The 15,423-nt window shown below is 48.3% G+C and overlaps 2 protein-coding genes across 2 annotated transcripts; both read left to right on the top strand.

Annotated features, from left to right (window-relative positions):
• Positions 1–2,059: 2,059 nt before the first annotated feature.
• LOC129599321 (cilia- and flagella-associated protein 157-like) lies at positions 2,060–3,214 on the top strand. The gene has a single exon (XM_055497534.1). It carries the CDS (start codon positions 2,060–2,062, stop codon positions 3,212–3,214), a length of 1,155 nt encoding a protein of 384 aa, XP_055353509.1.
• A 9,583-nt stretch (positions 3,215–12,797) lies between these two features.
• Positions 12,798–15,098, top strand: LOC129599320 (uncharacterized). Its single transcript, XM_055497533.1, has one exon. It carries the CDS (start codon positions 12,798–12,800, stop codon positions 15,096–15,098), a length of 2,301 nt encoding a protein of 766 aa, XP_055353508.1.
• The last annotated feature ends 325 nt before the right edge of the window (positions 15,099–15,423 follow it).

The following is a 15,423-nucleotide window of genomic DNA, read 5'->3' as shown; positions in this document are numbered from 1 at the left end:
TGCGTACACCCTCGCTTGGCAGTCTGTTGCGTGTTCATAGCGCGCCCGCCTTACGCGTGGCGAAAGCATGGTGTTCTGCGCGCACCCGCATCATGTGGCGGCTACGTGCGCATTTTTCACGCTTGCTGCAGTCAGCAATGCGGAGTTGTCCACATGGAAATTCTTACGAATTTAGTGTTGTCATAAAGTTCTAGCAATCACGCCATTTCTCGCTTTCCATAGCGTAGGCGCTGTATAGGATTGCCAGATCTGTTTGGTAGGCAGAATTCCGTTAATTCTGTTCCTACGCGTGAACCTTCATCAGGTCCACGCTTATATGGTAGCAAGAGTCGTGTTCTCCAGGATAATCCCTGAGTTTTTCCCGTCCATCTGACGAGGAGTGGAGGATTTTTCCCGCGAGAAAGGGCTCGCGTACGGTTTGGTGGCGAAGGGAGCGTTTGGATCCACTCAGCAGACTTGAAAACGGTGCATCTCTACTGCGTAGAGTGTACTGTATCAGTCTGACGCGGTCAGGGCTACTGTCGTAGCTTTGACTGGAGGGGCACAAGCGCCGAGAAAGATCGCCAGAAGAGGCAGAAGCCCGAAGGGGGGCACGAGTGGGCAAGCCACTTTGGACTGCGGGTGTGGAGTTTCAGGTGCTACTCTACTGCAGTAGAGAGCACACATAATACGCGCTCACCCAAAAGGGTGATCGAGCGCCCCTGTCGTTGCCAACGTCAAGGCGCGACAGAAGACCCGCAGCCAGCAAGTCTTTTGGTCGACGCACCGCTGCGTCCTGCTGATACGAAGCAGAAGGGGTGTCGGCTGGCCCAGGAGAAGTCAGCTAAATCGCTGGAGGAGCATCAGGAGGATTCGCGGAAGGACGCAGGATCGATTTCTAGACTTGGGAGACGAACAGGTCAGAATTTCGGTTATTAATTTTACCATTGGTCGATAGGTAAAATCTCCAATTTTCATTCGTCGGTTCTGAGCTGAGCAGAGAAGTAGGCGGTACTTTTGCGCACGGCGCGCTAGCAAAAATTTTCGGTTTTGGTCGTGACGTCACTCTGCCTTATAAACAGAATAACAACGCTTCTGATTGGTCGGTTATTCGCACTGCGATTGGCGCAGCAGCGTAGCTAAAGTTAGCTAGGAAATCAGCCAATTAAAAGCTCAGATTTTGTAAGGAGGCGGAGTTCTTGCGCACGACGCTCAAGATCGTGACGTAGCTAGCTAAGAAAATTTTCTCAACTGACTGACGAGAAGTTGACCTTTACTAAAAAAATTTTCGACGAGAATGATGACCTTTATTAAAAGTTGAAAGCTGAATAAATAACGTTTATTTTGAGGAAATCTGAGTTGATTTCTCAGTAAAATCCAAAAATTTTCTCAGGTTGAACGTTTTTGACCAAAATCGATCGTGACCTTTAAATGGAATAAGTTCTGAAGAGAAAGTGACCTTTAACGTGACGGAGTAAGCTATTAGGCTGAAACAGCGGAAAATAAGTTTAATCTTATTAAGGGGAGTGACCTTTAGAAAAGACTCAGCTCTTTTGGAGGCAGAGTGACCTTTAATAAAGTTGAGCTGATACAGAAGGGAAGGTGACCTTTAGGACAGCACTTGTTTCTGTTTACGTGTAAAGGGGCTTACGTAGCTAAAACTAACACACGTGTCAGAAACATTATTAGCATCGTCCAAGTTATCCGATCATCAACGGAAGCCAAAGATATGGACCAAGACACAGACGGTAATGAACCAGTCTCATCAAGCAGTCAGAGAGAACGGTCTCAGGGGTTAGAAAACCCTTACGAACGGAAACTAAAGCCGTACACACGGCCCGTGGAACATGAAAGAGCAACTCGAGCTCAAAAGACCTTTGGGAGGAAGGACACCAGAGGCTCAGAGGCCACATATCAAACGGCCCTGAGGGAAACTCAAAACGAAAGCTCGAGTGACGGAAATGGAAAAAGCTCCGAGCGACATGTCGGAGATAACACGGTAGACCAAGCAAAGGTCACCGAAGAGAGAACGGCTTCAGATGGACAGAACAAAGATGACAAGAAGGCCGAGACCGGAGGAATGGCACGGTCGGCCGAAAAGGTCAAGGAGGAAAACGCGGATCAAACTGAGAAGGGAAATACCGAAGTCAGCCAAAAGGTCACCGAAGGTGGTGGCGCCGTCAGCAGCAACGAGCTGATCGACGAGGGAAAGGTCAAACAGGATGACCTTTCGGGAAACTCACTGTTCTTACAAGAACAGCTGGAAGAGAATGGTACCAGCCCCACGTCAAGTGACAAGTTTTGCACTGACGATGAGGACGAAACGACGATACGGACGTCTTTCCATACGGCAATGAAGGAGGCCAACTTAACGAAAGGGATGTTTGAAACGACCCTCCAGGACAAGTTAGAAGAGACCTTTGAAGGAACGGCGTCAGGAAGAGCCGACGACCGGGAACAAAGGTCATCATCACCAAAAACGTCTGTATTGAACGGATTAAAGCAGCGCGTCAAGGAACTAGAACAACTCCTCGACGAAAAGGAAGCGCAAGCTTTCGCTGCGATACGGGACCAACGCAACAAAACCTTTGAAGTCGAAGCCAGATTGAGCGTGATGGAACAAGAAAAGGTCACGTTCGAAGATGAAGCGCAACAATGGAAAGTCAGATTTGAAGGTCAGAAAAAAGCTGCAGAGGATCTGAGGAAAATGGTAGAAGATCGAGACGCGGAAGGTATACTCACCGCAGAAAACTACGGTCTGTCCGAGGAAGCAGCTGAAAGGTCACAGGAAATAGCAGAATTGAAAAAGGAGCATGACCTTTTACAGTCAAAGGTCAAGGAGGCCGAGAAAAAACGGGACGAATCTCTAGCAAATGCGACGAAGTTCACCGGAAAGGTCACCAGCTTGACGGCTGACATCTCGAAACTGAAGGATGACCTTAAATTACGCGAAGACCTTGTCAACACGTTACAAACAGAATTAAAAGAGATGAAAAGGAAACACAACGAAGCGGAAAGCCAGAGAGATCAAGCAGCAAAGGAACTGCTTGAACTGGCTGAAATAACAAAAACTGAAATCAAGCGACTCAATGACGAAATCGACAACCAAAAGAAAGAAGCAAAGAAGTGGTTGAAGGAAGCACAACGGTGTGACGAACGGGTCACTGTGCTAGAAGTCGTGAATAAAGAAGGAAAGACAGAAAATGAAAAACAAAAGAAGAGATCGCCAAATTGAGCGATGAATCAGTCGGATTGGCTACTTCCGTAATGGAAAAGGATGATAAAATTACGGAACTAAAAGTCCAACTGAAAGCAGTTGAGGAAGAGTGCCAAGCGAGAGGAAGGACCCTCGCAGACAGAGCGGATCGTATTACACGATTGGAAGCAGAAGCTGAGATCCTAAAAGCAGCGAAAATGGATCTCGATAAGACCCTTGATAACAGGGCCAGTACAATCCTCGAGCAAATGAGAAAGGTCACCGAAGCAAACAACGATTACGAGAAACTGCGGAAGGACGCAAATGAAACCGTGAGACAGCTACAAGAAACAATTAAACAAAGAGACGAAGAAATCAAGACTCTCAAACGCTCGGCAAAACAGAAGGAAACTGAGATCCAACAGCCAGAACGAATCGAATCTCCGCCCCCTGGATACGGTGAAGTCCACACCGTCGAAGGTAGCTTTCATTTCCAAGCTCCCTTAAAGACGGGGACTGGTCGAGGCGACGGCCATGATAAAGATAAGGTCAAAGCTGAAAAGGTCACCGACGATACTGAGTTGGCGAAGGGGCACTCAGGACCGACCGGTGGGGTCAATCCTCGGCAACAAGAAACAGGACCGAGGGAAACAATCGTCTACAAATCTGACCATTAACCAGATAATCATGAAGATCCACGAGTTCGCCAAAACGAGCAGGAAAGGGTAGCTCGTGAAGAGGAGAGGCGAGAAAGAGAATACCGCGCGGAATACCATGCTGAGGCACAGCGACTCCGTCGCAAAGAACGGGAATTCAGAGGTTACATGAGAGCCATGGCCCGGAAATCCGCGTTGATCGACTACAACGGCAACCGAGAAGCTCTACTTGGTTGGATCCGTCAGGTCAAGGAGACTCAGAAGACGTATGACCTTTCGGATGCAGCAATGATGCTGGAAGTCGCCAACGCAGTCAAAGGGGACGCGAAGGCATGGTTTGACGCGGAAAGAGAAATCGATGACGAAGAAGAGGCGGAAGAGTTAACCGTCGATGAATGGATGACAAAGTTCAAAGAACATTTTGGCGATCGTGACGAAGGGGTCAACGCCTTAAGAGAAGCGATGACGAGAAAGTTCGAGGCTGGTAAAGAAACGCTTGACCAGTTCTATCAGGCGATCATGCGCTTCAAGTCGAAACGGATCATAACTGAGAAGCAGGCTATCGGATTCCTGATTCAAGGGTGTAAGAATGACAGTGACCTTTATAAGGCACTCCGAGCACAGAAATTCCATAACCCAATGGATATCAAGGAATTCTTCCGCACCTGGTCGACTGGCGAAGAAAAGTATAAGGTCACGAGAGGCAATCGAGTCCAAGATGATTGCGTGATCATCCGATCGGGCCAGATCGAAGAAGTCGCGAATGGGCGACAGAACCAGTCGTGCTCGGCGCAGGCGTCAGGATACAATACGGAATTCCCGCCGTTAGGCACTCAAGAGATGACCTTTGGTAACGGTCGAAATGAAGGTCAGGTATCGTACGCGACGATCGCGGCGATCCAAACGGCCGTCCAAGAAGTAACCAAGCCTGCGATCGCGGCGATCCAAGCATCAGCTCAGCAGGCAGCAAGGCCGAAACAGAATCCACAAGGAAACGTGCAGAGAAATGCCCTGAATGGAGGGCTCGGTGGTCAAGGAATGGCTCAGACGAACCCGGGCTTTTCTGGCCAGGGATTCAACGGTGGCGGAGGAAATCAAGGAAACTTCCGACCGAACCGTGGACAAGGAAATCAAGGACCACGATACGGGTCGCGAGTAGAGCGCCTGTTCACCATGATCGACGGATGGGTGGCCAATAACGCACTGACATGCCAGAACTGCATGTACGGCAACCACTACACACAAGCGTGTTCGTTCGCGGGAACACCGTGGAATCAGAACCCCAACCGGGTCGTGTATGAAGAATGGTTGATGCTGCGTAACAACCATGGCGGATGGCGCAACGCAATGGCAAATGGTTACGTGCCACAATCACGCCAAGGCGGACGGTATGCTGGTCAGGGTGGCCAAGGGAACTTCGCCGGTCAAGGTGGCCAGGCCAACTACAACAATCAAGGAGGCCAGGGCAATTTTGGCGGCCAAGGGAATTTCGCTGGTCAAGGTGGCCAGTGGAACAACGGAGGTCAAGGCGGCCAGGATAACTTCGGAGGCCAAGGCAACTTCGCCGGTCAAGGTGGCCAAGGCGGAGGAAACGGCGGATATGGCCCGGTTAGAGGCGGCTTCCGAGGTAGAGGCAGAGGCCGCGGCGGCAATCGCGGAAATTACGGCGGTGGCCAATGGAATGGTGGTGGTCAAGGTGGCCAATGGAACGGTGCTGGTCAAGGAGGCCAGTGGAATAATGGTGGTCAAGGTGGCCAGAATTTTGCCGGTCAAGGTGGCCAGGGCAATTTCGCCGGTCAAGGTGGCCAGGGCGACTTCGGCGGGCAGCAAGGCGGCTTCGTCGGTGGGAACCAGAACGGTTTCGGTCAGCAAGGCGGAGGCTTTAATTTCGCCCCGGCGAATGGTGCCGGTCAGGCGCAAGGTGCGCCGGTTCAGGGAATGGCCCAGGGAAACGTTCAAGGTCAGTAGGCGCCGGTGAGCCTACTGATCGTCCGGAACCGAAACCACCGGATATAGAGGAGCAAGGTGCTCCGCTGCAGGCAAGGACCGCAGCGAGAAAGGGATGCTGCGAAAGTAACGCAATGACCCGGAAAAGAAATCCGAGGATTCGAGAAAGTAACTCGAAATCGAGCGAAGGGGCTCGTAAAGGTCAAGAGAAGGGTGTTAAAAGATTGCCGCAAGGACGGAAGAATTTGACCGAAAGGTCACCGCAGAAAGTAACTGCGGGGAGTCAAGAAAGTAACTTGACTCAGCCGGGGCCGACCGAAAGGTCACCGCAGAAAGTAACTGCGGGGAACAGGGTTGACGGAAGGGCCTCAACTCTGCATCCGGGACAGCAGAAAGTAACTGCAAATCAAGAAAGTCACGAAAGTAACGTGGCGGTGCAAGGACAGCAGACCCAAAGGTCACCGCAGAAAGTAACTGCGAGCAAAGGTCACGAAAGTAACGTGACGCTGCAAGGACAGCAGACCCAAAGGTCACCGCGGAAAGCAACCGCGAGGAAGAGTGAAGCTACTCTGCGAAAGACGCAAGCGGAAATCTCAAGCGGAGAGGATGATGAAACACATCACGCGAGATTCCGAAAGTTCGTCGAAAATACGTTTGAAGTTGACGGAATGACCGTAACCGTGCAACGAACGCACGAAGGCGGTCCAGATAGACCGAAATTCCTTGAGCAGATGGCAAAAGTATTTCAAGCAAGAGCTGCCGAGGAAGATCACAGAAGGGCCGTGACTGCGCAAGGAGCGCAAGAGACCGAAAGGTCACCTCAAGCGAGAGTTGAAGAAGTGAAAGGTCACGAGAGATTGCCAGTGCAGCAGACTCAAGAGTCACTGAAAGAGAAAGGTCACGGTGAAGTCGCCGATGAACCGAAAGGTCAAGAAAGTAACTTGACTCTGCGAATGGCGCAGCAAACAGTGAAACAGAGCGAAGGGGCACAGCAAGTCTCAGATGACTCTCTCGATGAGGCAAACACTCTACAACAAAAGATGGAGTGGCAAAAAGTGGCTTACAGACCAAATGGACGACATGGTATGTGGAAACCAGTTCCTCCGCCACAAAGGTCACCGCAAGATGTGAGAATTCCCAGAGAAGCTTACTGGGAAGAAAGAGAGAAACAAGACTGGCGGATGAGAAAGCATCTCGAAGAAATGGTAAAAGCTTCACAACCGAAAGTTCAAGAGTACTGGAAAGAGAAGAACCAATGTGACGAAAATAACCGTCAGTTTCGAGAGCGGATTGAGAAGGGTGAATTACCGCCTCAGTATGGTGAGAAAGTACCTTTACAAAGATCACTAAATGGTGGATTTTTCATGTCAAGACCGGAAAGGTCACCGGACTTAGCGCAAACTCCGCAGAAGGAGAAGTCGTATGACATGACAGAAGCAATCCGGAATGACAACGAAAGGTCACCGCCAAGAACTGACGGATTGTCATCTCAAATCGATCCAACTCGCACGAATAACGAAATTGCGAAGAAAATTACCGATTGGATGAAAGAAAACGACCATAAGATGATTGTGTACGAAAGGTCACCAGAAAAAAAGAGCGAAGATGACGAGATGACCTTTGCGGATGAAATTACGCAAGAGATAATGGCAAAGTTGCAAGATAAGCCGTCTAAAGACGTGCGCAATGAAAAGTCACAATACGAAGTTATTGCGCAAGTGATAAAAGGTCACGAGAACGCACAAGAGAAGGGTTTGACGTGCGAAGTGGCAAAGGTCACGGGTAAAGAAAACGCTGCGAAGGAGCAAGCGAATATCTTACCGAAGTCAAAAAGGATCGAAAGGTTCTCAGATGTGCGACCCGACGTACCGAAACGGATAGATCGTTGGAGCTCAAAAGGTCTGATAGAGAGCAAGCATGCTGCACCAATCCCAGTCAAGTGTCGAATAAGAGTCTTGAAACTCGAAGATGGAAACTTACCGAAACGGATCGAAGCTTATACACATGAAGTCAAAATTGGAAATAAAAAGGTCATGGCGATGCTTGACACTGGCGCAGAGACGTCTTTGATTTGTCAACAGTTCTGTGAAAGGAATGGCCTCCAGACTGTAAGACTACCACCGAAAAAGAAGGTGATGATCAAAGGGATCAGCGGAACGTCAGGCTTCGAAGTAACGCACTACTGCGTAACTCAGTGACCTTAAGAAGGAAAACGAGTCAACACTCGTTCTACGTCAGACCAGCGTCAGACGATGTCCAAGTCCTACTGGGATTCGACTTCCTCGCAAAGAAATTCATCCTGATAGACGGGGACGACGAGGAAGAACGAGAAACTGAAGCCGAAGATGACGAGCCGAAATCCTCTGCAAAAGTCAATGCAGGAAAGGTCACCGAACTTCAACAAAGAAATAATTCGGGGCAAACGGCTATCCCAGTACCAGAGGCACAGGGATCGAATGATAAGGAACAAAATGAGAATGGTGAAAATCTAATCCCAGTACCAGAGGCACAGGGATTGAAAATACTGAAAGAAGCAAGAAGGTCACCGAAGTCTAAAGGAAAGCAAAGGTCACCAACGATGGAACAAATCAAGATAATGCAAGCAGAAGCACTGATTGCAAAGAAACAGTCGCTAGTGCCAGGAATGGAGTGGTCAAGGCTACTCCCAGTACCAGAGGCACTGGGCACGAAAATGGTTGGGCCCAGGACAGAGCCAGGACTGATGAACAGCGACGAAAGAGCATTATTCTCAGAAATACGAGATCAAGCCAGAAAGCAACTGGATGCAAGGAAAACAGAGCATGGTGCTCAGCACACTTTCGAACCACGTGATAAAGCAAGAGGGCGGGTGAAAGGCCGAGACACGCGAGCGCGCAACGATGCAGCAGAGCGTAGTCGTCGTCTTACTTCCGAACCACGCTCTGCAGATGAAGAAATCGAAGTCATCGAAATATCATCAGATAACAGCGTAATCGAAATCGAAAAAGATGACGAATGGACAGATACCGATTCCGGAGAAGCGGATAAGCGAGTTATCGTCCGTCCTGAACCGAGACAACGGATGCCGGAAGGGAACAATCGCGTCATTTCCGCAAACCAAGAGAATGGACTGCGGAAGAGAGCAACCTCTTGCCATCACGATTGGCACGACAGCGATGACCTTTCGATAGCGCGACCTCAAGAAAGATGTGCAAAATGCATGCAAGAAATGACACAAGATGACCTTTCGGAATGGCCGAAATGCAATGCAGCAATTGCGCGTCATAAAAGACAAGAAGAAATAGAGGTCAAGTCGATTATGAGAACACTTCCCATGCCGGAACTGTCAAAAGCAACTTACCTTTGGCAATGTTATCGAGAATGGTTATCGGTAGTTAAGAACTACATCATCTCCAGAGGAAGTGGCTCCATCATTGGCAGCAAGAAGCGGACAACTTCATTCCCGAAAAGGCGGATAAAAGCGACCCGTGGTATACAAACCCGATTACAAAGCTCGACAGGAAAGGCGACGAGCAATGGAAGAGAACGAAATATGGGAGCAAGCGAGAGTTGACTTATTTTGGGAATTCAGAGTTAATTATCTATGGAAAGGTCAAGGACGAGCAATCATTTTCCCAATTGGACTCGGCACAGTAGTGTACGAATTATTTGACCTTTACCAGGCCTGCCTCAAAAGGGAAGCTTACGAGAATGGAATAAACAATGGGGCAAAATCCTCGAAGAAGTACCGATATTCACAGGAGAAATTCCAGAATTAAAGGTCACGCGAAAAGACGCGAACTTGGATTATTTGGCTATCCGAGAAAAAGAAGGTGACCTTTGCACCAGATCCAGATGGAGTGGAGTATCCCGAAAGAGGCGGAGATACTTGGTGCATGTATGAGACGGTACCGAACAATGACTGGACTACAGAAGAACTGATGGCAAATTGCGTCTTTATCGGCGATAAGAGACCGAAAGGTCATGGCACAAGCGCTGAAAAAGAAAACGGCACAAGCGCCGAAGAAGAAAAGAACAAAGATAACGGCACAAGCGCCGAAGAAACCAAAGAAAAAGAACAAGAGGTCAGCACAAGTGCTGCTCAAGAAAACAGCACAGGCGCCGAAGAAGAGAACCAACGCACACGGCGTATGAGTTGGCTCAGATGATCAAGGAACTGAACCAGGCGTTTCGGGATAAGGAAAACGGAATCCCGGTAACAGAGGCAAAAAAGGCTCAAATGTCGCCGCAAGAGAAGAAAGCAGCGTCGTTAGTGGCTTCACTACAAAGGTCACTCGGTAACGGTGAGGAAGGGCCACCAACCGAGAAGAACGAAAGGTCACTAAACGCGATGCTGGAAGAGGAGCCAGAAAGGTCAGTTCGAAAGTTGACGAAAGGTCACCTGAAACTGGCGAGGAAGGACCGCCAGTTGGAAAAGCAAAAAGGTCACAGAATACCGCTCAAGCAGATGATAGCTCGGAAGACGATGAAAGGGATAGGTCACGAGCAAGGATTCGTGCAACACGAACAAATCCGAGGATAGCAGCACGAAACGGACGAAAGTCCAAGGAAACGGACAAACCTCTGCCCGAAAAACGAAAAGTGAAAAAACTTAGCGCTTCCAAGGATGAAAGCGATGACCTTTCAACAGAAAGTGAAGACGAAGGCGTCGATGAGCGACCAATCGAGAAAAAGCAAAGGTCAAGAGCTTGAAGCTAACCACAGCAGCGAATCCGACTCGGAATTCTCGAGCACGAGCGATAACTCGACCACTTCTGAAGATTCTGGAGTGAGTGACCTTTCAGATCAAGAAGATCTGCTGGACCTCGACGAAGACGATGAAAAGAACGAACAACAAGAGAAAGAGATCATTGTTCGAAGAATTAAAGTGCAGAAAGCAAGAATCCCAGAAGGAGCGATCAAGGTTTACAGCGACCAACGAGTTAAGCTGAGACCAAACCTTGGCACACGCGTAAAGGTCAAGATGGGCGTTCATGTGCCACGGAATCAGAAGCTGATGTATACAGCAATTCCTCAAAAGGATAATGAAGTCCAACCGAGAACGGGAGTCACGGACCATAACGGCACTCGATTCGAAATTATTATCGAAAACCGAAGCAAAAGCCGAAAGACCGTAAGGAAGGGCCAATTTCTCGGTTACGTAGAACATTACGAACACCTAGAGAATGTAAAGGTCAACTCGGCTACCGTCGTGAAAAACATACTTGAAGATCCTGAAGTGGACGCAAAGACGAAAGAAGAACTGAACGACATCATTGAAAGATTAAAGTTGGGACCAGACCTAACTGAAGAACAGAAAAATGACGTGCGAAATGCATTTTGGGAGTTTTGGAAAGTTCTCCCCACGTCAAAGAAACCGTACGGCGATGTCAAAGGGGTAACGCACACTATTGACACAGCCGATGCCAAACTCGGTTAAATGCAATCCAGCAAGAACAAGTTGGAAAGGTCGTGAATTCATCACAAAGCACATCGAAGAGATGCTACAGCAAGATGTCATTGAACCATCCGATGCGGAATGGAGTTTTCCGGTCGTACTCGCCGCAAAGAAGAATGGCGACGGAACTATGGGAACAAGATTCTGCGTCAATTACATTTTGCTGAACAAGCTGACGAAAAAGAACAACTATCCACTGCCGAACCCAGACGAACTGCTTGACGCATGCGCGGGAAACAAGTACTACGGCAAGATGGACTTACAAAGTGGCTTCTGGCAGATCCCAATGGATCCAGCCTCGAAAGATAAGACAACTTTCGTCACGCAGGACGGAATGTTCCGTTTCAAAAGAATGCCTTTTGGAGTCTGCAATGGACCTGCGACCTTTCAACTTTGTATGGATAAAGTCTTGTCGAACGCAAAGAGAATGGGATGCGTTTTCGGCTATATCGACGATGTAATCTTCGCAGGAAAGACCTGGGAGATCTTCATGCAGAACTTAAGGAATGTCCTTCAAAGTTTGGTCGACGCAGGCTTCACAATTAAGCCGACGAAATGCGAATTTGGCATGCGCGAAATGGGATTCCTGGGGCATATCCTCAGCGAGAATGGTATTAAAATGGATCCCGAAAAGGTCATGGCAGTTAATGGCCAAAAGAAACCGACAACTGAACGGCAGTTGAGGTCATTCCTCGGATTAGCAAACTATTACCGAAAGTTCATCCTTGGATACGCGCAAAAGACGGCGCATCTTTACGAATTGCTAAGACATGACAAGAACATCAAAAGAGATTGGTCAGCAATCCATGACCAAGAATTCAATGACCTTAAAGAAGCGCTATGCAAGGATCCAGTATTGAAGAAGTTCGATCCGACAAAGCCGACAGTGATCGAGTGCGACGCATCAAAGGAAGGGCTAGGTGCGATCTTGTCCCAAGATGGACATCCCATTGCATACGCAAGCCGCGTTTTGCATGGAGCGGAAAAGAATTACGGAGTAACAGAATGGGAATGCCTGGCGGTAGTTTTCGCCGTCAGAAAGTTCAAGTCGTACATCGACTACTCCGAATTCACAGTGAGAACGGATCACAAAGCTTTGACGAACCTCTTAAGATCGGAGTCGAACAAATCATGTATGAACTTCCAAGATTGACAAGATGGGCATTGGCACTTCAAGGTCACCGATTCAAGATCGAATACAAGCCGGGCAAATACTGCGACAACGCAGATGCCCTTTCAAGAGCGCCAATTGAAGGTCCTACTTGCAACGAAGAAGAGTATGATGAAATCCCAAACTTCGAAGATTACAAGAACGAACTCAACAGAGAAGAACCTCCGATTGAAGTTTGGCAACTTTTCGTACAATTAGCCGAAGAAAGGGAAGAACGGCTGAAAGCCGACATGAGAAGGGTTGTGTCGGAAGAAAAAGAAAAGCGGAGACATGCGCTCGAGCATAAATGAAGCAGAGCGTAGTCGTCGTCTTACTTTCGAACCCCGCTCCGCTACCAAGATAAAGGTCAACAGAGTGAGAAAAGAAGCTTCCGAACGAAAAGATGGAAAGGTCACGAAAGACGGTCAGAAAATGGTAGACCAGAATGACCTTCGCGAAGCAGAAATTCTCTCCGAATACATTCCGGAAGAGTGTCCCATCAGATTGCTGAGATTCTCAAAGAAAATCGAGAAAGGTCACAAGCCTCTTCCGAGATGCAAGGTCATCAAAGATTGGAACGAACTCAGCACGGCAGTAGTCCGCATCGTCAACCTCCAAGGAGACGAAGAAGAAGAAGATGATACGAATTTGCAGTTGCGGAATAAGCAGCTAAAAGATCCGCACTTGGCAATGATCATCGATGAATTGGAGCACCTGCAAGACGCAGACAAAAGGTCAAAGTTTGAGACGCATTACCAGTTATGGAACGGCATACTGTATCGCGTCAAAGACCAGAAAGGAAGACTGGAAAGGACATATGTGGTACCGCTGCAAATGAGAAGGGCAATCATCCATGCACTGCATGATGAAAAAGCAGCAGGTCACCTTGGTTTCGAAAAGACGCTGACCGCGATCCGGCTCAGGTATTACTGGGACCGTATGAGTACGGATGTCAAGAATTACATTACAGCGTGTCAAGGATGTCAGTTCATAAAGACACCAAGGAAGTGTCCGCCTGGAAAGCTCCAAGAGATCAAAGTCGGACATCCATTCTTCAGAGTCTATGCGGATCTGAAAGGACCCCTACTTCCAACGAAGAAAAGAGGATACAAATACATCGCGGTCTTCATCGACCAGCTGACGAAGTATGTCATAGCGGAGCCAATGAAAACAGCTACTGCAAAGGAATTCGCAAAGATCTTTGTGAAGCACGTAATTCTGGTGCACGGAGCGCCACATATTCTCCATACGGATCGCGGAAGGCATTTCACCGCAGAAGTACTGAAAAAGGTCACCAACGTGTTCAAAATCAAACACACGTTTGGAACAGCATACCATCCTGAAGGTCAAGGACAGGTGGAAAGGCAGATGCAGACCATCAGTGATGGATTGTCGCAGTACCTGAAAGCGGGAAATGAAAGGAAGTTCAACAAGTATCTTCCCTACGTCATATCGGCAATGAACCGTGCAGTACATGCAACGACGGGGTACTCAGCGTACTACATGCTTCACGGGAGAGAAATGACCATGCCAGAAGACGTAGTGACGAAGACGAACGTTCCTGACGACTACGGTGCACCAGACGAATGGGTCGAAACCATGAAAAGGAACTTGACCTTTTCAGAAGAAGTGGCGAAGTGCAACATCAAAGATGCTTACGAAAAGCACGCGGAAATCTACAACAAGAAGAAGTCAGAGCCGCAATTCAAAGTCGGAGATCGAGTCTTAATTAGACTCCCGAAAGATACAAAGCAAGGAAAGAAGGAAAACCAATCCGACTTCAAGAATAAATATGACAAAGTGTGGAAAATTCTCAGTTTTCCGAGACCGAACGAAGTCGAGGTCATCGAGCAAGATGCGGTGAAAGAACCGGACCTACGAGTCGTTTCGGTGGATCGTCTGAAACCGTGGCATCCACCGTTACCGGTTCAGAAAGGTCAAGCTGAAAGGGCAGCTTCGGAGATAATTGAGAAAGGTCAAGATGAAGCAGAGCGTAGTCGTCAGCATACTTCCGAACCACGCTCTGTACCTGATTTGGCAGAAGAGCCAGAAGAGGCAGAAGAGCCAAAAGAGGCAGAAGAGCCAAAAGAGGCGGAAGAGCCAGTTAAGAAAAAGAGAGGACGACAGAAGAAAGAGATTAAAGACTTTGAGACGCCAGTCACGATGAAGCTTAATCAAGAAGCGGGGAACTTGACCACGATTGAGCAAAATGAAAGGTCACACCGAAATGAGGATAAAGAAAGCACAGAGCATGGATCTCAAGTGGAGCCTACTTTCGAACCACGCTCCGCTACTAACATTAGGGATGACCTTTCAAGAGCGAAAATGGTTGAGCCTGCTCGCAGAGTAGCAGAGCGTAAACCTCAAGATACTTTCGAACCATGTTCTGCTACCAGCGTCAAAGATGACCTCTCAAGAGCGGAACAAATAAAAGCCGTCAAAGAAAAAGCCGACCAACTTGGCCAACGGATCGCGAACGAAATTGAGAAGCGAAAGGTCAAGAAAATGAAGAAAACTCCGAAGCCGACTCCAGAACAGATTCTGAGAGGAGAAGTCCAAGACGAAGACGAAGCCGACAAAGCATTACTTGATCGGATAACTAAAGGACGAAAACAAATAAACCCGAAAATCAGGCTTATAGGAGTTTATGATATTAAGACTGGAAGTTGGGACGGCATAAAGGTCATCAGAAATAAACCCGCTAATCGAAGTCATTTCCGATCACGCCGTTGAATGAAAATCGCTCATGAACGATTGGCGCAAGACGAAAGGGAACGGAAGGATCAAAGAGCGAGTGAAACACTTAAAGGTCATCAGAATTCAGCGGGAAGCTCAGCCGGGGCAGAAGGTCACCCGAGCTAAAGGATACAGAGGAAGGAATTATTGACTTCGCTGAAAGTTGCTCATGAGAGAATGGTACTGAGCAGTTAAGGAGAAAAGGTTTAAAAAGCGATCGAGGCAGAAAGGTCATCAGACTTTAGCCAAAACGTTGGAAGAAAAAGGTCATTAGATTTTATCCGGAAAGCTGGCAGCTAAAGGTCAGCAGAAATTGCAGCGG

This window comes from Paramacrobiotus metropolitanus, unplaced genomic scaffold (assembly GCF_019649055.1).
Source record: "Paramacrobiotus metropolitanus isolate TYO unplaced genomic scaffold, Prichtersi_v1.0 Parri_scaffold0000143, whole genome shotgun sequence".
Lineage (NCBI taxonomy): Eukaryota > Metazoa > Tardigrada > Eutardigrada > Parachela > Macrobiotidae > Paramacrobiotus > Paramacrobiotus metropolitanus.
Note: the sequence above shows the minus strand (reverse complement) of the source record. Positions and strands in the feature narration are given on the sequence as shown.

What these genes read in the sequence shown, in the direction of transcription:
- LOC129599321 (XM_055497534.1), top strand. Translation starts at nt 2,060, where the DNA reads ATGGCACGGTCGGCCGAAAAGGTCAAGGAGGAAAACGCGGATCAAACT.
- LOC129599320 (XM_055497533.1), top strand. Translation starts at nt 12,798, where the DNA reads ATGGTAGACCAGAATGACCTTCGCGAAGCAGAAATTCTCTCCGAATAC.